This window comes from Rhinatrema bivittatum, chromosome 1 (assembly GCF_901001135.1).
Source record: "Rhinatrema bivittatum chromosome 1, aRhiBiv1.1, whole genome shotgun sequence".
NCBI classification, from domain to species: Eukaryota; Metazoa; Chordata; class Amphibia; order Gymnophiona; family Rhinatrematidae; genus Rhinatrema; species Rhinatrema bivittatum.
In genome coordinates this window covers 273,132,284-273,154,250 of record NC_042615.1, presented here as the reverse complement: position 1 = coordinate 273,154,250, position 21,967 = coordinate 273,132,284, and the positions used below count along the sequence as shown (strand labels likewise).

The window sequence follows — 21,967 nt, the reverse complement described above, 5'->3', positions numbered from 1 at the left end:
AGTTTACCATTTTTTGATGCCTCAATAAGTATTTCATCAATGTGGTCCTCATTTTCCAGGATGCTTCTTAGTCTCGCCACTTTCTCTCTGAGTTCCACCACCCGTTTGCTAAGGGACTCAAATTGTAGACATCTTTCACACTCATAGCCAGCTTTTGATTGTGTGACCTTGCAATCGCACAGGATGCCATGAGTGAGGGGGCGCTACGTACCCATAGTGCTAGTGTGGCATGTGTGGGGGGGATTGACTTGTCAAGGGATCGGGCATCTAGAAAATTTACTTCCCTAGCATGTCCCTTGTTTAATCTAAATCCCTAACTGACTCTTGTTTGAAATTTCTATCTCATCCTTTTAACTGGGATAACAAGCTATAAAATAAAGAATGTGTATGGGGTAGGTAGGAATTGGGGAGGGAGGGTAGGAAAAGGACAAAATAATAATCTATTTAGTTTATAACCTGTAAGGACTCTCTCACATAAGAATAATCTATTTAGTTTAATTTATAAAGTCTCTCACACAGAGAAATAACCAATTTACCCCATAATCTCACTTCTCTCCCAAGCATCAAGCACAAAAATTTCCCAGCATAGCAATACTTATGGATCCAGATCACTCACCAACAGAGGTGGCTTCTGCTCTAAGAACTCCCTCAGTTAACCAAATGGCTAATTGTAGTTCAAAGTAATATAGATAATATATACAAACATTTTTAAAAGGCCTGCAGTGTATTCAACACATGAATTTAAAAACAACATATTTATAGGAATGCTTTCAATGCTTTCAAAGTTTGTTTTAGGCTTACCAGATGTCTCCAAGTCTTGAAGAACAGAATGAGCCAGTCCCAGTTTGCACGGTTGCATCTATGGACTTTTTCTTTTTGTAGTGTAGTTTTCTTTTCTTAGAGAAATTGGAACTACACTGTGAGTCTATAGCTGCAATGGGACAAAATCAGGACTGGCTCAGCCTGTGCCTGAAAACTTGGGGCCATCTCGGTAACAATTATTGTTAAGATTTTTATTCTAGCATTGGGTTACTGGAGGCCATCCACATTCTCTGCCAAGTTTCCTTACCATTCCTTCTCCACACTTCGTCCCAGTCATCACTAGCCCAGGGTCGGACAGGTCTCCTTCTTCATCCCTTGTTGCATATGTGAATGTGCCTCGACATTTCACCTCTTGGCCATTGAACCGAATGGTGGTATCCATGGAAACAGTGTTGGTTCCTTTGGGCTTTCTTGCTGTACTCTGGCACTGGATCTTCCCACACTTGGCATCCCTAGAAAAAATGATAAAGAAGGTGATTGGATCATCAAGGTTATTCATAGAAAGAAAATATCTTGGGGAGCATTGGTACATTCCAACTTCACTCAGTACTTCTACAAAGCATCTGCTAAAGAGATTCTCAACTCTTAGTAGATATTTTAAGCATGCATTTCTTTTATATAAAGATGAAAAAAAGAGTCATATATTCCCAGTTTTGAAAAAATACATGAACTGGTTGAATGGTAAGATATCAGAAATTATTTATTTTATGCTCTTTATGTATTTAAAAAAAATGTATTCCGCATATCCCACAGTGCACAGTGGATTCTACATAAACCTACATAATAATACATAAAATGATAACGTGAATAAAATAAAATATCTTATGTGGGGAGTCCCAAGCTGAGGGTTGCAGCGGAGCATTTACTGAGTAAGCAACCCAGACCCCACCATGGACAGTAGTCTATTGCGAGAACAGGTCATGCAAAACTGCCTGTCCAAATTTACTATCACTCTTTGATACATTGACCAAACAGTAATGGAACATAAAGGTGTGAACTTATGACTAGGTGGCAGCTTTGCAGATGTCTTTGAAAGGCACCTCTTGAAGATGAGCAACAGAAAGTTCAATAGCCCTCACTTGATGAGCTTTAATAGAGTCTTTGATTTGTAAACCTGCTAAGTTGTAGCAGTGTTGAATGCAACTTGCTATCCAATTAGACAATGTACATTTGTCAATTGTTATGTCAAATCTGTTATGATCATGTGACATGAATAACTGCGAAGCTTGGCGGTATGGTTAAGTCCTTTTCTTATAGTAGGCCCAGACTCTTTTACAATCCAAAGTGTGAAGAAATTTTACTTTTTATGCACGTGGTCTTGGAAAGAAGGTAGGTAATATAATGGATTTATTGATGCGGAAACCTGAGACAATGTTTGGAAGAAACCATGGATGAGTATGAAGGACCACTCTGTTGTAAAAGAACTGCATGTATGGTAGTGTACACAAGCTTGGAGTTCGCTGACTCTTCTAACTGAGGTAACGACGATGAGGAACACTACTTTCCATGTCAAGAACATTAGAGAAGGTTCAAAAGGCGGCCTCAGCAGTTAAGAAAGGTGCACATTCAGGTCTCATGAAACCAGAATATGCTAAACTTCATAAATCTTGATATTAGTGGATGAGTCGATGTCGATTTAGCATTCACTAGAACATGGTAAGCTGCTATAGTGCTGAGATGTACTCCTACCAAAGATGTGGTGAGGCCTGAGCCAGACAGACGCAAGTATGATTGTAAATGCTTGGGCTTACATGAAAATGGTTTCAGAGCATTTTGTTGACACCACTTGGAATATTTGTTCTATTTGACACTACTTTTGAAAGCATAGTTTTGTTCCCTAGCAGATGGTTTTTGAGCCAAACTCATTATGTCTTCAATTGCTGTAGGCAGAAAGAGATCCATGATTACAGAGCATTCAACCTTCAAGCCGTTAGATTAAGGGATGGAAGGTTCAGATGATAAAGCATTCCTTCATCCTGAGCTTTTTATTTGTGCCTTCTGTAAGGCAGAAGCAGCTGCATGACTGCAAACCTTGGCGCCTTTTGGATTCTATATTTCAAATCCAGTTTCCTAGCAGCAGGAACGGCAGAGATCAGCATTTTCTACATTCTTATCTGCAATAAATTCAGAATGTTGTGTACTGGAAGAGTCGCTGGCTCTGATGGGGTGACCAGTATGAGGTGCAGCTCAAAGATTTCAGCAAGGGGCTGGCTATATTTATGTCTTATGGCACTCAGTGTTGTTCTCATCTTTACAATCAACTCAGAATATGTCAAGTCTCCTGAGTGTGAGGTATGTTTCAGAGGCTCTCGAAGTGGATCAGAAGGTATATATGTAAATCCTTCTTCTGAAACTAATAGCAAAGGCAACTCTGGAGAGTTGCCTGGCTGGCCCGGAGGAGAAATACCTTGGTCAACCACATCCGATGGATTTGACTCCACTGCAATTGAGTGTGATGATGAAGACCCCTTTACCAAATATTTTGATAATGTGTTCAGCCCTATAGGCAAAACTGGAACTCTGATTCGAGGGATCACCACAGCAATTGTAGAAAGGAATGTTTTGCTAGTTCCCTCTACTCTTTAGTCAAAAATGTTAAGAAATTTTGTACTGAGGAAGTGACGTCATCTGTCCAAATGGCATCTTGAGAGCAGAGTTCCCGACCCTGATAAAGATAATCCTTCCATCAGTGGGGCAATCCCCCTGTTTTAAAACTTCGGATAATGGCTCTCTGCTATCAGAATGTGCTAGGATGTTGGCGTACAAGAAAATTGATGAACTGAAGCAATTTTTGCTCGAGGCGCCCGCTTCGAAAAAAACTGGAGGCCCGATGGAGGTGAAGATGGGGAAAATGGCGGCAAGGCTTCGCTTCAATCAGCAGGAGTGGTGATGCTGGATGCTGCGGCAATGCCACTTGATTCTTCTTTGTCCCCGGAGGATTTGCAGCAGAGGTTCAGCGAGCTACGGAAAGGCATGGGGTCTCTGAAGCAGGAGCTCAAATTAATCATAGCTGAGCTGAAGCGTGAGTATGCTGAGCTGAATGAGCGAGTGGAGGCCGTGGAACATAGGCTGGGTAAGCAGGAGACTGCCTATGATAGCACACAGCAGGAGATGAAGAAATTGCATGCTGATAATGTAATGTTTCAGAAGCTGCTGGAGGACTTGGAAAACAGGTCCAGAAGGGGGAATCAGGTTTAGAGGAGTCCCTGAGGATGATGCCTATGCGGACTGTGAACGAGTGGTCAAAGATATTTGTACCCTGATTTTGAGCTCTACTGATGGGGAGGAAGAATTTCCTAAAATCCTGCTAGATAGAGCACATAGGGCTCTGGCTCTCCTGAGAGGAAACACTCCTAGAGTTCTTGTGGTCTGTTTTCATGAATATGCAGTCAAAGAAAAGATAATGATGCAATGAGGAAAATAAAAGATCTGCAGTGGCACGGGCATAAGGTGGAAGTTTTTCAAGGTCTTTCCCTATCAGGGAAAGACCTTGAAAAACTTCCACCTTATCACCATCAAGAAACGTCGTGAATTCAGAGAGGTCCTTCAGGTGTTGCGGAATAATAATCACAGATGTAAGTTGTTGTTTCCTTTTGGACTACAGTTTACTATTAATGGAGTCACCTCTCGGGTCAAAGCTGTAGAGGAGGCGGTAAAAATACTTCAGGCTGCAGGATTGGTGAAGTCCATGGATTCAGCTGTGAGGATGCCCACAGCTGCGTTTCCTGATGAGAGCAACTTCAGATGGCAACGAATGTAATCAGGAGGGAAGCGACTGAGGAGGCACTCGGGTGGTTCTTTGTCAAAGGATGCAGCGACTTGAGAAGTGTAACGACTTGGAGGGACGTCACTGAGAATTGAAGACAAAGGACTCCAGCCTGGGTCTGGTCTATCCTGGACTTTCTGGATAAAAGCAATTCTAGAGATTTCTTGTCTCTTTTGGTTTTTTGTAGATTGCTGATGGTTAGGATTTTTCAGGGGAGGGTAAATGAAGATTTTGTGTGCAGAGGGTCGGAGGGAGGTACAGGGTTGCTAGGCTGACATGGGTGCAGTCATTCTTTCAGGAGGCTGTAGGTGTGATTTGGGAGGGGAAGGAAGGAGGAAAAGTAAATTGGGGGAGGGGTGAGGCAGGAGGTGTATGTTCTGGGGAAATTCGGAGGCTTTTTTTGATGGAATGAAAACCTGTGGGGGGGAATAGTGGAGCCTATGATTCACATGCAGGATTCGAAGGGACATGGGTAATGGTTATAACTGTCTTCAGATTGGATAGATTTCATGGAGCATTAGGTTGGAATTAGTGAAATGGGGGAGTTAAAGATTATGGGCCAGATTTTAATACCTACGCGCAGGCATACATTTGTGCGTGCAACCCGGCGCGCACAAATGTACGCCCGATTTTATAACATGCGCGTGCACATGTTATAAATCCGGGGACAGCGCGTGCAAGGGGGTGCACAATAGTGCACCTTGCGCGCGCCGAGCACCTTAGGGAGCCCTGCTGGCTTTCCCCGTTCCCTCCAAGGCCACTCCGAAATTGGCGCAGCCTCGGAGGGAACTTTCTTTCCCCCCCCCTCCACCTTCCTCTACCTAACCCACCCCCCAGCCCTACCTAAACCCCCCCCTAACCTTTATTTTATAAGATGCGGTTGCCTCTGGGCAGGCGTAGGTTGCGCAGCGATCCCCCGGCACAGCTGTGCCAGAGGCCTCAACTCTGCCCGTGACCTGCCCCCGCCCTGCCCCTGTCCACCCATTCAGTAAAGCCACGGGACTTACACACGTCCCGGGGCTTTATGCGCGCCGCTGGGCCTTTTGAAAATAGGCCCGGCGCGCGTAGGGCTTTTAAAATCTGCCCCTATGTCTTGGAATATTAAGGGGCTGAATACATATACTTAGAGAAAATGACTGTTGCAAGATGCCCAAAGTCAGCGGGTAGATATGTTTTGTTCTGCCAGGAAATGCATTTAAAGAAATATGAAAGCTTGCTGGCCTCTATCATTATCCACTGCAGTATTTTGCAGCAGCTACGGTAACTAACAAGTACTGTGGTGTGGGCATTCTTTTCTCCAAAAATGTGGTGGTGGATGTAACTTCTATTTTGAGTGATTTGGAGGGAAGATACCTTATAGTTAAATTTAGGATGAATTTATATGCAACCCAGTTCGGGACAAGGGCAATTTTTAGAGGAACTCTTGAAAACTTTACAGCAATGGGCAGAAGATTATGTTGTCATTGGGGGGCTTTAATCTTCAAAAAAACAAAAATAGAAGTTGGAATACTTTGAAGATGCTAGGATAGTATGTCTGGTGTTGTGAATACTGGGGTTATAGCCACTATTTTTAGGGCTATGACCTAATGAGTACACCAAATTAATAATGGAAAACAATCCAATAAATGTTTTAAAGGTTCCTATTTTTTGTTGTTTTTAATGCAATTGAAATGTTTATTTTATTTATTTATTTACAAATTTTTGTATACCGACTTTCCTCAAAAAGAAATCAAGACGGTTAACAGAGTAAAACGTCAATACAGATCTAAATGTCTCTTATCTATATCTTCTTGCTTCTCATAAAGTGGCCTCTTATGACCATTCCAATAATAGGAATAAAGCACAACTGAAACATTCAAGCGGCACCTCTGCACTCACAGAGACCAGTCGGGAGTGTTATGCTTATATTTTGAAGTCAGCCCGACACTGACAGCGTTTCGACATTCCGCCTGCTTCAGGGGCTAGAGGGTATTATCGCTGAGAGCGTTGTTCATCATGGCCGCGGAATGTCGAAACGCTGTCAGTGACAGGCTAACTTCAAAATATAAGTATAACACCGTTGACTGGTCTCTGTGAGCGCAGAGATACCACTTGAATGTTTCAGTTGTGCTTTACTCCTATTATTGGAATGATGGTCAATTCAGCCATACAGGAAAATTCTGTGACTAAATGTTATCTGTTAAGCAGGGAAAGTTTTCATATCTAGAGTTTTAACCAGCTTCCTCCCGAAATTAGCAGGTTAAACCTTTTGAAAATTCATCCCAAAGTAAACTCTGAACATTATTTATCATAGCATAAAAATCCTTCTTTAGAACAAATACAATCACTGGATCCCAGCCTATTGATTATAATAAAGTGACCTCTATTTCAAATACTTAAAATGCCCTTGCCTCAAAACAGTCCAAAGTTAAATGTGAGCAGATTTGATAATGGCTTTAAAGTCACATTGTGAATGAATTAGAGCCAGGGTTTCCACATTCACAGCTCTGTGCTCCACCTGCTCCACTGCATGGCCAGCCCTCACAGGGAGCTCAAAGAAAGAACAGTCAGTACAGCAGGGTCTGTTGGAAACTCCTCTAGGACACAGACTTCCAGGACATCTGCAGGAAGACAAGGTTAAGGGAAGGGCACCAGGATTACCTACCTCCTCTCGCACTTCACATAGTGGCCCTGGCTGTCTTTGCCGCAGTTACCATAAGCATCCCCAGCCGTGTTCACATCTTGGAAACAAGCATCCGGGGCAGGCCAGGCACCTGAGCTCAAAATAACCATCAGCGTGAGACACCTGGGTAACATCATACTGCCTCAAGAGTAGAGAACAAAACCACAAAACCTCTTTCTGCCAGAGTAACCGCCAGGCTCCAGGTCGTGAGGAGTGGACGAGTCGGACCTGGCTTTCTAACTCCCAGGTTATAAATTTTTGCACTGAGAAATTCCCAGATCACTTAGAAACAAGCCTGGAATAAGTAGGAGAGACTCACTGTTCCTTCCTGACCTGGAGCGGAGCAGTCTTCCTGCTATTTTTCTCCCTTCAGGTTTGGTTATTTTTACTCACCACGGCAGTGAGGTAATAAATACAGGTATCTTCACTAAATGCAGACTAGGGCCAGCTTGAAATCCTGCACTGCTGTTTGGGTACATTTCAGTGTACACAGTTGTATTACACAAGGTTTTGCTACAGCCAAATTTATGTAATCATCAAAATTTGCATGATTTTGAAAAATTGTGCCATTTTTACTGATTTTAGGGGGTAATTTTTGTTTAGGGTGGTTGAGATTACATGAATTTTTGTGCAGATCTTAAATCTGACAGAGACGCAGTGTGTGCAAAAAAACCCTGCAATTTTCCAATGTATTATTTATTTATTTTTGTATTAGTTTTAAATATGGCCCCAAAGGTTTTACTCTAAAACCTGTACATGTATCCATATCTGCAAGTCTATCAGGATGGTGAGGAGAAGCGACTAAAGCTACAGCCTAAGATTACTTCATTTTAGGAGCGGCACTGGGTTTGATTTTTCTTTTTTTAAATAACGGTTTTATTGCAGTTCTATTAGATAAAAGAATTACATGATGAAATATGATCTTTTGTGCGACAGTTTCCAAAATAATAGATTGGTTGGGTTTTTGTTTTGCTTTTATCCATTTTGCTTTTCATTTGGTCACTTCCCTTCTCTATCTTTTCCTGTGGGGAAAACTGTAGCCCATATAGTTTAATTCCTTGCTTTCAAGCATACATTCTGCTATAGCCCTTTTTTTTTTTTTGAAATATACATTTTATTGAGCATTAATGTATAGAGAGGCGCCTCAGTCCTACGGGCGAGAGACCCCCCCACCTCCCCAGGAATTTTCCAGACCTGGGATGACGATAGACTGGTCCATCTCCGAAAGGGTGGGTCAGGGAGTCCAGAGTATTTATGGGACTCCACGAGTCACTGGGAAGAGCTGGAGTTAAGGTGTTTTGGGGGTAGCTAGGGAGAGCAGCCAAGGGATAGTGCTCTGCTCTGGGGCTCCCATTTCATCCACGGAGGAGAAGGGGCTTCTCTTCTGTGAGTGGCAAAGGACCAGCTGAAGAAGATCTGACCACAAGACAATCAGGGGAGGGATTTGTTTTGGGCCAGCCAACCAGTTCAGAATAACTTGGGAAACAAGAGAAGGTTTTGCTACCTTTTTCTTGAGGCTGAAGAGTACACACTTTTAGGAAATTCCTAGAGGGTTCAGTGGCTTGAGTGCACTTAAGTTGCATAAGGATTTGTTTTACCTTTATGTGAGTTTTGGAACCCAAATAAATAATTTTCTCTGTTTGAATATTTTTGGGGCCATCTGGACTGTCCCTATTTTTTTTTTTTTTTATATCTGCTGAACTTTGACTCTTCAGTAAACTATTTCTTCTGTTTGGAACCTAGCCTTTTCCTGTGGACTGTCTTTTTTTTTTTGGGACTGTGAGATTGATCGTCTTGGTGGCCCTACAGATGTATCCTGTCCCCAGTTTGCAGAATCCACAAGTGATTCAGTACTCTGCAGAGCATGGAAGAGTGACGCCCTTCTCAAGGTGGGTCACGAAGGTAACATTACATCAATGCACATGTCAATATGTCAAAACCAGAGCATATTCAGGGTTGTACAGCTGTCAGATATCCTAAAGTCTCTTTCTATCGGCTGTGCCTAAGACGATATATCTGAAGAGCTTTACCAGGTCTCAACTAACATGAGCACAAGGCTGCATACTGCTGAGTGTTGATTGCTTTTAATCCCTGTATGGCCTATTTCTTTGCATGAGAATAATTCCCTTAAACTGGTATGCTAAAAATAAGACGAAAGAGCAATAAAAAGGGAGAGAAAAAATGAAATCTTTATTCCTACATCAACCTGACTGCTGAGCAACTTCAGGCTTCAACTTTCTTACTGGTTAGTCCCAGCAGGACTTGTCCAACTTAGTAGACTTCTCCACCAGGTGGCAGTGCTGCCAACATTGGGAGAAGTCTCCGAGCACCACTGCAAACCCTTCTAGTTAATAGGTGTCAAATTAGGATGCAAGCAACCTAAGACTAAGTATACTTTATTGAAAGCAATTTCATGGTTTTAGAGATCAAATTAATAATACATTTGAATTTAAAAAGAAATCAAAAGTTCTGAACGCTCATCGTATGTAAATTTGCAGCATCGACTTCCTTTTGGAGTACTGAAAAACAGTGCAAAAAGTGTCTCGTGGGTGCTACCGGGGTGATTTTTTCACAGACAGTCCTTAAATGGTATTGATTTATCACTGCTATGCCACTACAATTCATCCTGGAATAGGTACTCACTAGATATAGTGGGTGACTAACAAGAATTCAGCTGTTCATTGTAAGCACTATACCTTCCAGTTAATGCAATTCAACACAATGTGTCACCATGCTAAACTGTCCAAATCATCATTCTGATAATAGTTATGCAGTTACACATGAAAAGGGAGAGAGCTTTTTCATCAGAGAAAAAAGAACATCTCTGGTAACTATTTGGCTGTGAACTGTAGCAGGATCTGCTGGATAGGCGATGTTTGCTGGAGCTCACACGTTTTGCATTGTCTGCTGAAATAAAAGCATTCTATACTTTCTCCCTTGATATCTGAGCTCCAGGGGTTCCCTCTCCCTAGCTCTAACACGCAAAGAGGCCATGAACCATTGTTTATGCACAGTATTATCCATACTACACCAATCTAGTGATATCATCCAACCACTCCTCATGCAGCTGCTCTGCCTCCCACTAGCACCTCTGGTTTATAACAGCAGAAGGCAGGCAGGCCTGCAATTACCTGATCCCCAGAGATGGACGCACTGGCCCTGGTGTGTCATGCACATGCCATTGTAGCAGTATGCCTCCCCATATGCACACGATGAGCCATCCAGCAGGTACACGTTGCTGGGACAGTATGCTGAGACGCCCGTGCAGTATTCGGGGAGGTCACATGACCCAGATGGCTCCCTGCACATGGTCCCAGCTGTTTTCAGCTGTTGAGAGGGAAAAGTAAAGAAGAAACATCATTTATTTATTTAAAAAACCTCTGTATTCCACCAGTCCAAATCTGTCCTATGCGGATTACAATAAAAACAAACTTGAAGCAAAGATTCAGGTTAGCTCAAGTTTAAGTAGTGCTTAAACCAGAATGAAAACAGTTGCAGAGCTTACCATAAAGAGAGTAAGCCTAGGAAACTCTGGACCTTGTATGTCTCAATAAATCTACTGTATATGTTATATTTTTTTGAGATCAAAATGTATCCCTCAAGACTTGTATGAGAATTTATCTGCTACCTGTTCAGGTTAACTCAGCAGTCACAAAATGAGCAAGGTCGGCTTTACCTTTGAGAACACACACTGGTTGCTGTTTTGGGCTTTTAAAGAGGACATCTATCACATGCGTGCCTCTGGCCTGGGGAACTAAAGCTTATTGTGTGGAACCTAAATATTCTGAGCTGCTGCCTGTAACCTGCTTCATTTCACCAAGTGATCATATGTTTCCATGATGGGTTGCCTGTTTTGTGAAGAGCATAGTGGTGCCAATCTGAAGCACCAGAACGACATGACACAAACGTGGCTTTGTGTTTTACGGTAAAACACGAGATGGTGTTTTGTGTGATGCTTATTCAGGTACCTCTGGTGTCCAGTTAGTCAAACAGGCTCCCTTTGACAGACTGGCGAGCATGCACTTGGAGGAAGGAAGGTGGGTCTGGTTACCTTGCAGTACTGGCAGCAGTCACCATGAGCACACTGAGCACCCTCCTTTAATGTACAGTTCTGTGCATGACAGCAAGGGTTAGTACACTCCTGTGGAAAGAACACACAAAATGAGGCTTTCAAATACTTACTTTCTTATCTGAAGTTCTTCCTAAGCTCTAGGTGGTGCAATGGTTTATTAGTGAAAATACCAACAACAATATAGAAAAATGGATCACTGAAGACTTTGGGCTCAATATTCAAAGATATCTGGTTATCTATGTTATCCGGATATTACTTATCTGGATAACTTAGAAGGGATATTCAGCTGCCCGGCTGTGCTACTGAATATAACCAGATAAGTTAAATCTGGATAACTTTAGACCTGCTATTCAGCAGGTCTAACTTTCCGCTGGATTCACCATTCTGCTATAAATATAGCAGAATGATGAGTCACGGCCAGAAAAGAGGCGGAAGGGTGATAGTGAGCAGCCACGCTGCACACTATTGCCCCCATAGCACCAATGAAATAGCTGTAGCTATTTCCGGCACTACTGTGGGGGATAATGTGCGATACATTATCGCCTGCAGCGCTACAGCCCCCTACTTTACCTAAACCCTGCCCAAACTCCTCTCCTTTCCCTAATTTGAATGTTGACATTGCGATAATGGCCCATCGCGATTTGATGAATGACCCTGTTAGTTGGTTAACTTAACTGGATAAGGCTCAATATAGGCCCTTATCCAGTTAAGATAACCAGATAAGTAGTTATCCTGATCCACCCATTCCCCGCCCATTATCTATCCAGTTAACTACTTAGCCAAATAAGTGATTTATCCGGTTAAGTGGTAGCCACTGAACATAGCCGGATATTCAGTGGCCACCACTTAGACGGATAATTCCTACTTATCTAGCGCTAAACGCGCTTTCAATATGGGGCCCTTTGAATCTCATTCTTGGATGACTTTTCTCCATTCTGTGTCTATAGTAAAATGCTTTTATAGAACAAGGCCCTTTTACTCAAATCTCAGTCAGGCATAAGTTAAATCAGGGCTTCCCAAACTGTGGGTCAGGACACCAAATGGGGGTCACAAATCTTTCAGTTGGGGTCACAAGCACCTCAAATGGCAGCACCCTTCAGGTATCTTTAATAGTGGAAGGCAACATGAGGCCTGCGAGCCAGGATGCACTCACAAGCCCTGCAGTAGCCTGCCTTTGCATGAATTTCTGTGGTAACAGGAAGCAGGGACTGGGGCGGCTACAGATTTTCATTTCTAATGCTATTGCTGCTGCTTGCAGCTCACTGTCGGGCTTGGGAATAAAGTGGGGAAGGGGAGGACTGAGTGCACAAGCCTGCGTAGCTGGGGTTAAATAAGATTTGGACAAGTTCCCGGAGGAAAAGTCCACAAACCATGATTAAGGTGGACTTGGGGAAATCCACTGCTAGCCCCTGGGATATGCAGCAAGGAAGCTATTGATCTAATGAGCTGTAATGACCAGATTTAAAAAACCGGTCATTGCAGTTCCCAAACACTGCGGAAACCTCCTGGCCCTTGCTGATGTTTCTGGAACAAAAGGACACGTTTTTTGTATTAGGGTGTATTTATGTCTTATTGTTTTAAGCCACCTAGATCTTTTTGATAGGTGTCTCATAAATTTTAAAACAAATAAATATTTTGACATTGTGCCCTTCTTCTATATCCAAACCTTGTCAATCTTGGGTGAATCTGCCATGGACGCAAATGAGTTTTAGTGGACGGGCCAGCTGTGTCCCGAGGGCTCCATATCAGGACACTGCCACCCTGCCCATCCTGACAATAAATCTATACCACCTCTATATGGTTGATAAAGCATTAAGCTGTTGTGAATGGTAAGATTTAGCAGCAGAAGGTTTGTGCGACAGAAAGAGAGAAGGGAGTGGAGATGATGACAACTAAGGAGGAGGAGAAGCTCGGTCTTGTCTGCCAGGCTGTCAGAGCACTCTGCAGTGACCCCCCCCCCCCCTCCCCCACATGTCAATGCCAAAAGCCCTGATTGGATGGTGATCCACTTAACACATGCTGATAGGAAACATTCAGATCTTGGAAGGGGATTTTTACACCATGATCTCAGGCTGAGATTTTCTGGTCCCCTTTATAATGCATGTGTTGTAGCATTTTTTCTTTCATTTGTTCTGTTTGAGGTATCGTGTTTGCTGTCCTTGGATCTATTGCTACAATTTTTTAAGGTACAATTAGCCAGCAGTGGTTCTCATTTTGCACATGAACACTGTGTACTATATAAGGATGTGCCAAGTGCACCCTAAGCTGTTTATGCTGTTCATTTACAGAAAACGTATCTTAAAGGATCAAACAAGATTTGTCAGAAGAGAAGCTGGGTTCCTTATACCCTGTAATCTCCTTCAACCTTAGTCTCTTTAAAGTGCTCACCCTTGCAAAGTTATTTCTGTTTTAAGTGAAAACATCTGGAGAAAATCATGTTGTGGCTCTAGTCCTGTTTATCCTGCTCTGGAGCTTTAACAGTAGTTTATTTTTTCTTAACTATGCTCCTAGGCCAAGCCTGCCAGCAGCTACTCCATGCCAGGATATTCCTGTGCAAGAAGAATATGCACCTCATGATGTTTTCCTAGTGGGATGTTTACCGTCTTGAAGCTGGCCAGGGGAGACAGGTGGGGAGGGAGCCGTGAGCGGAGGGCTGATCCAAGTGCTGCCCTCAGAGGCACTGGGGAGGCAGCCAAAGTACTATTCTGCATCCTCTCAAGTGCAAAGCTGGACCGGTTTACAAAGGAGCAGGAAGAACAGGGGATGGCTCGGGACAATGTTTCCCTAGGAGTCGGATGGGAGACAGAAAAGGGACAGAGGGGTCACAATGTTTATTCCAAAAGCGATTAATGCTGGATAACCGTTTCCTACAGTGCTGCCCAAAAACTGCCAAGATCCTTCTAGTTTGCAGACACAGTAGAGAGGAATGTCTGAACCAAGATGGATCATTATTGGATTAAGTGGTTCTAAGGTTACAGTGGGAAACGCAGGAGGATGACAGTTACCAGTCAAGCAGGCTGAAGGATCTTAAACTCAGAGGCAGGGTTGTCAGTTTGGGAGTGATGGGCACTCTCAGAGTACAGCAGTTGTAGCCAGACTGAGAGAAAATCAGTGGGACATAGAGCTTTGGTTAACCTTCACTGAAAGCCAATTTTCAGACTGCCTGCACTGCTGCAAGGTTCGAGGTTACTTTTTACCCATGGTCTTCAAACCAATTTTTAAAGAAAACTAAGCATGCAGAGTACTTTTACTCTGAAAATTGGAAAAACACCCGCAGAGACCTGCACCCATAATTTCTGTGGATATTTTTTTTTGACCAAAGCTACCTCCATTATTTTGAAAATCCAAAACTATGTGTATAGTTTTCTCCCCTGGCCTAACCCCCACCCTGGGAATATCTCCATTACAGCACTTAGTGGAACTCCATGTGTACGTTTATCGGCATACAAGGCAGGACATTTTCAGTCAGCTGGAATTTGTTGCCAGAGGAGGTGGTTAGTGCAGTTAGTGTAGCTGGGTTCAAAAAAGGTTTGGATAAGTTCTTGGAGGAGAAGTCCATTAATGGCTATTAATCAATTATACTTAGGGAATAGCCACTGCTATTAATTGCATCAGTAGCATGGGTTCTTCTTAGTGTTTGGGTAATTGCCAGGTTCTTGTGGCCTGGTTTTGGCCTCTGTTGGAAACAGGATGCTGGGCTTGATGGACCCTTGGTCTGACCCAGCATAGCAATTTCTTATGTTCTTATGTTCTTACACAAGTAAAACACTTTTTTTTCAGTGGAAGTCCCTTTGAAACTGCCCTCGTTTCCCCAAAAATACGTAAAAGTCTTCTGAAAAATCATAGCATGAAAGCATTTGACTCCTAGATATTCTTTCTTTCTCTTTGGGCATCTAAGAACTATTCTGGTTTCCAGCTTAGGATAGATAAAATATGGCCAATTGTTCTATCCCTCCAGTAGTTGGGGTGGCCAGTCTATGGTACAAGGTCTTTATCCGATGCTGTTTTTGATCTTTGTTCTAGTGACAGGAAGACTTGGCACAATTTATTTATTTAAATTCTTTTAATATACCGATGCTCAAGACCAGGTCTTATCGTACCGGTTTACAATGAATAGGGGGAAAAAACAGTTAACAATGAAAGCAAGAAATTACATTATAACAGGGAATGTGGAACTGGGCTGTTAGAGAAAAAGAGGATAGGTTAAACAATTTCTAACTGGAGAGCAGAGCAAATAAGCAGAAACGTAAGTGCTTACATGGTAAGCATTATATACAAATTTACATCGTGTGTAATATTAGGCAAGTTATATTAAAGTAGAAGTCTACACAAGTAGGAAGTCTGGATGGTGCCACAGAAGGAAGAGAGATCAACATCCAGGGCACCTCAGATTCTGTTTGTGACTCTCCCCCTAAACCAGCTCTGATTGTATTATAAACATTGTGGTCAGCTATCACAGAGCTTGGAAGATCTTTAACTGATAAGCTGGATACAGTATTATATAGATTTGGAGAGCTACAAAGACAAGTTACTTCTCATGATCAAATGTTTAAGGCCCATGAGGGGAAATTAAATGATCTGGATATTCTACTTAAAGATTTCTATATGTGTGAATCCCTCCCGATTAAAGATAAAGACTGGACTCATCGTCAACTTGAAAATTTACATAATTTCTCTAGAAGATTGAACCAAAGGTTTTTGAATTTTCCTAAATCTGTATTGATATCTCCCTTGGATATGTTGAGAAGCTTTTATTCTGACATTTTGAAAGTACCATCTGAATCTTTTCCACCATTATTCAAGGCATTTTATCTTCCAGATAAGGGAGATGAAATATTTGTTGAGTATGTCCAAATCAATTTAGATCTGACTGCCCTACTCCATGACTCTTCATTTGAAGTTTCAACTCGGGCAACTCTGTTAGTAATGTTTGCCTTGGAACCAGATAATGGACCTTGAAGCTTTTCTTTTGTTGTAAAAATAATATTTTTCTGGATCACAAAGTTGCTATTTTTCCTGACATGGCCACAGCTACTCAACAGAGGCTTAAGTTATTTCTGTTGAGAAGGCTGAGTGTGGTTGCCCTAGGTGCCTCTTTCAGATTAAGATTTACATGTAAATGTCAGATTAGGTAAAATAAAATTAAACATGTGTTTTATGACCCAGATTAGTTTGAGGGGTTTCTACAGAATAGGGAATTGTCCACTGAGAGCCATGAGTGAGACATATAACTATGATAATGATTAATATTAGTACTTAACAGTATATTGTGCCCGTCTTTGATTTTTCTTTTTTATTTCCTTTATTCCCACCAATGTTTGTGGGCTGATGTATGGGGAAATTGTTCTTACTTTTTCTTTTTCTCCTAATGAGAGCTGTATTATTATTGACCCAGTTTTTCTTGATATAAAGGTTTGTTTGACTATATATTAACATTCTAATAAATAGAAAGATAAAAAATATGACCAGTTGCTGGGAGTCCAAATCTTTCACTGGCCACTGGGGGTTTTTGAAAGTAGTCAAGCAGATGCTTTAGTGGATCAAGCTCAGAATATGAACTGTACTGCACAAATTTTCCACTCTGTGGATCAACAGACTTTCTCCTTAGTAAAACAGTAAATGGTGTCCTCAGACCAAGAAAAGTTCACAGGCACTTCCACTTCAGGCAAACCCAAACCCTGGTACAAAGAATTCAGTCCACGCTGTGAATTGGGGGTTTCAATAATGCTAAATATATGCAATGCAAAATAGGATGCCCTTAACAAGTTCAACTTCCACAGGCTTCCACAAGGAAACAAGCAACCAGCAGCAAAAATAAGCCTTAACAACACCAGAAACTACTCAGCACAAAGTATTAATTCCTGGCAAATACAGTACAAGTTCATCAGGGGCAAAATCATTCACTCACTCACTTTTTTTAGTTGAGGTAAATGCTGAGACTTCCATGACGCTGGCTGCTCCTCTGGGTGCTGGGGCATTTCCAAAAGAAGTAAGGCCTTAAGTCTAGGAGTAGAGTAACTGCTTTACTCTCGCCATGAGAAAAAATGTTGCCTCCACTGGTTTCTGAACCAGTAAAAACCAAAAGAACTGGGCAGAGGGAAAAGCACAGCCAAGAAGGGACTGAGAAAAAGAAGCATACATTCGCTATGTCTCACCCTTTATACCACTAGATGCCACTGCTGACATCAAGACTTAAAAGATACAAACCCAATATACATGCTCTACTGCTGAACCCAACACAGCCTTTTATTTTCTAAAGGTAGAGGTTAAGAAAAATTTAAACTAGAGGTTAAGGGTTCAATAAAGTTGAAGATGAACCATTTAGGACTAGCCTTGCACACATACACACACACAATCATATATAAATTTGAGAGCATGAAAACATTTTTTCAAAAATGTATTATTTAGTTTAATCACTGGGATTGTCCATGGGCTGTTGCTTGCTAAAACTCTGGTGCCTATTACTTTTAACTCTGTGTCTGTACCACCCTTATGTAGCCCTATGGCTAAGTAGTAGTATGCCCCAGCAATACCCCTGATGTGAGATCCTGAGTGGTTGGGTGCAAAGGAATGACCAGAGTTGCTGCTGACTCCCTGGCAGAATTGTCACAAACCCTAAGGGAGGATCAAGGCACTAGGACTAAACTAAATCAGTGTCCTGTAAGTTAATTGTTCTCAACCCAATCTTTGGGCTCCTCCTGGCCAGTCAGGTTTTCAGGATATTCACAGTGAATATGCATGAGCTAGATCTGCATGCAATGTAGGCAGTGTCTGCAAATATATCTCATGCAAAGTCACTGGGGATATCCTGAAAACTCCACCGGCCAGGGGGTCCCCAAGGACTGGATTAAGGACTTCTGCTGCAAGGAATATCTCCTGTGTGTGAGCTGGCAGTGAGGAGAGATGTATGTAAGGAAGTTTTCTGAACCCTGTGTATTCTCCTGGTGAGAATACCTAGTAAAGGTCAGGGTGTCAGCAAAAATGTCTATCCTGCCGAAGGGGGTTGTTGGAAAAAGAAAACCTAGAGAGTTTCAGCATTAATGTTATCTGGTGAAGAGGCCAAGTGTTGGGCAAAACACCTGGAGAATTTCAGAGAACTGTTACTGCAGGGAAAAGAGGCTGGGGAAGTATCCCTGAAGTTGTCTTGGATGCTGAGAGTCTGATACCTCCCGCTGATGAGGAATGAGATGACCTGTTGTGAACAGTGCACAGCATTTGAATGCAATTCTTGTTTGAAGAATGGTCAAAGTGCTTGAACCCTGTTTCATTCTATTTCATGGATTTGGTTAATAAAGCAGCCAAGCTGTGAACACAAAAAAACTGATCTACATTTTTAGAAAAAAAAAATAGAATGGAATACAGCTTATAAAGTTACTTTTCTTTATCAGCTGAGGTCCACTCTACCATCTCCTTGACCAAATCTGCTAATGGACTTTCATTTCCCCTTAAAACAGGTCTTCCCAAACTTTTACCCAATGTGACCCCATTTTTAGCACTTAAAATTTCACATGACCCGAGAGGTCGACCAAAACAAATGAGCAGGGGTGCGGTTCCCCTCCAACAACCACTCCTTCTCATCCCCCCCTTACTCCAGCTGATCCCCCTCTCTTATCCTCCAAACCTTCCAGAGGACCTTCACTCTTAACCTCCTCCCCTCCAGCAAACCCCTTTCTCAACCTCTTCTCCTCTCAAGTCCCCAGCCCTTCACATCCGCCCAGCTGATTTTCTCTCCCCCCTGAAACTTTCCTATAACTCCAGCTGACCCTCTATAACCCCCTCCTATACATCTCACCCCCATTCCCTCCTCATTCTCATCCCCATTCCCTCTCTCTCACCTCTCAGCATCACCTCCTCCCCCTCCAATCCTTCTCTCACATTCCCCCCCCAGCTGATCCCATCTCCCCTCAGCTCCTCTAATGCTGCCGGCACCAGACGAGCGCTGCCATCTGAGGCACTTGTGACGCCGACTGAAGGTTCTGTGACCGCCCCCCCCCCCCATATCTGGTGGGTCCCGACCCACGGTTTGGGAAACCCTGCCTTAAAAGCTACTTGGTGAATGGTTCCCTAAGTTAAAGAGACGGGGAATACCTCCAGCTCCCCACAGTCGCACTCTTCTCCTTCCTCCAGGAAGCCATTGCCACATTTCTTCCCCACCACCAGGTCTTTGGTGTCGGGCATGTTGAAGAGACACACGCCGCCTCCCTTCTGGAAATAACTCATCAGCTGGTTCCTGCTGCAGGAGCTGAACACACGAGGGAAGGGATGCCTGGAAGACAAAGCAAGACAAACAGCATTTTCAGACAGAATAATAAGGGCGACCAAAATGATAAGGGGAATGGAACAGCTCCCCTATGAGGAAAGACTAAAGAGGTTAGGGCCGTTCAGCTTGGAGAAGAGACGACTGAGGGGGGATATGATAGAGATGTTTAAAATCATGAGAGGTCTAGAACGGGTAGATGTGAATCAGTTATTTACTCTTTCGGATAATAGAAAGACTAGGGTGCTCCCCATGAAGTTAGCATGTGGCACATTTAAAACTAATCAGAGAAAGTTATTTTTCACTCAACGCACAATTAAACTCTGGAATTTGTTGCCAGAGGATGTGGTTAGTGCAGTTAGTGTAGCTGGGTTTAAAAAAGGATTGGATAAGTTCTTGGAGGAGAAGTCCATTACCTGCTATTAATTAAGTTGACTTAGAAAATAGCCACAGCTATTACTAGCAACAGTAACTTGGAATAGACTTAGTTTTTGGGTACTTGCCAGGTTCTTATGGCCTGGATTGGCCACTGTTGGAAACAGGATGCTGGGCTTGATGGACCCTTGGTCTGACTCAGTATGGCATGTTCTTATGTTCTTAATGTGCTGTACAAAGCTTGTTATACACTGGGCAAAAGGCTTTGAGGAGATTGATGCAACCTTTTACAATCCATTTTACTGGTACAGTAATTCATATTAGTCAAACATTCTAATCCCCCCCAGAGAGTGACAGAAATTTTTCAATTTATATATATTATTAAATCATTTACAACTAAGTGTTCTGGTAAGAAGTTTAAATTGTTATACACCGAAACAATTCTAATAAAGCATTCTCTTCAGGCAATTCTATCCAACCTGATACCTTACTGGGCTCTATAATGGGCAATATTTTAAAATATAGGTTTATCACGTTCTCTTTCTGCCTCTCCAAAGCACTCAAAACAGTTCCGCTGCAGATCAACGAGGAGAACTCAGGAATATTCCTGAGTTCCTCCAGAATGTGTCTTTTAATAAATTTCAAACATTCACATCGACTGTAAAAAAAACAAAAAAAAAAAAACCATCACCACTGGTGAAAACCCTAAGATCAGCAAAACTGTGCCATGCTTTATATGTGAAACAGATGCATTGGACTGCTGCATAATGTCCTGAGGATCACTTAACAGCCCGTAAGTAAGCTTAAACCCTCTACTAGCTGGAATCACAAGTGTCCAACTGAATTAATACCACCGGCAAAGGCTTGAGAGCGGCAGTGGAGAACCTCTTCAACACTGTGCGGCAGATTTTCGAAGAGCTGCTAAGCGGCAAAGCTAGCCGGTCACCTTTAAGTGCTTCACAGAGCCCAGATATTCAGCCACAGCTTGAATATTTGTTTAAATCTAACCGTACCAAACTCGTGCGATTAGATTTAAGGTAGCCTGCTGTGGGGCTGTGGTTGGGAAGACAAATTTAGCTGTTTACTACTGAACATCTTGCTAACTGGGCTAAATCTGAAAGCCCCATTCCAGGCATGCCCTGACCTGGCACCTTTTTTGCTCTGGCTAAATATGTGCATGGAAATGCTGTGCTGACAGATTTTAGCCAGACAGGGAGTTGGGCTGGGGGTGAGAAGAGGGAAATTTTAACTAGTTAATACAATTAAAAGTACATTCTAATCGCATAGAACATTTGAAAATCTACCTTTATGGGCCAAAATTGAGCCTATCCTCGGTCCTACAGGAGAGGAGCCCACTAACCATATTAACCACAGGCTCAGTTGATACCGTGAGAGAGACCGTGATTGAGCTAGAAGCAGTGGTTCACATACTGAAGGAGATACAGAATTTATTTATTTATTTATTTATTTATTTTTAATTTTTATATACCGGAATTCCTGTATACAATACAAATCAGTCCGGTTTACATGGAATGAAAAGATAGCCCTGGTCTGGGAAGTCAGATCGGGGTTTTTTTACAAAGAACATTGAACAATAACATATAATACATTCATAATACAAAGAACATTGAACAATAACAATAAATCCTTAAATATTTTCGTAATTTAATTAAAATTAGGCCAATGGCATGTTGAACTTAAATTAAATGTAAGGTAAATTGAAATTTAATTTTGCATAAAATTGCATATTATTAACTGTAACACAGAATATTCCCAAGTTCAATCAGGATGCGAGATAGACAGAGATGTGTTCAATCAGAATGTGAGATAGACAGAGACCATGATTAAGAGAATGCTCCAAACTCTTCAGTTCACCCCTTTTCATTTCATACCCTTCAGCACCTTTGTTTGACCCCCTTCCCTGTCATTCTACTGCTATGAATATATGGATAGCTCCCCTTTCGCTTGGGGAGGGGGTGAGAGCCTCTAGGTTAATGCCTCTATGCTCTTTCC

The 21,967-nt window shown here is 42.3% G+C and overlaps 1 protein-coding gene across 1 annotated transcript in view; it reads right to left on the bottom strand.

Moving 5' to 3' along the window:
• LOC115087490 (disintegrin and metalloproteinase domain-containing protein 33-like) overlaps nt 1–21,967 on the bottom strand; it is a 369,144-nt gene that overhangs the window by 49,986 nt on the left and 297,191 nt on the right. The window contains 5 exon segments of the mRNA XM_029594743.1: nt 1,070–1,274; nt 7,233–7,341; nt 10,382–10,577; nt 11,302–11,391; nt 19,411–19,588. Of these exon segments, the coding sequence (XP_029450603.1) occupies nt 1,070–1,274; nt 7,233–7,341; nt 10,382–10,577; nt 11,302–11,391; nt 19,411–19,588 (778 nt within the window).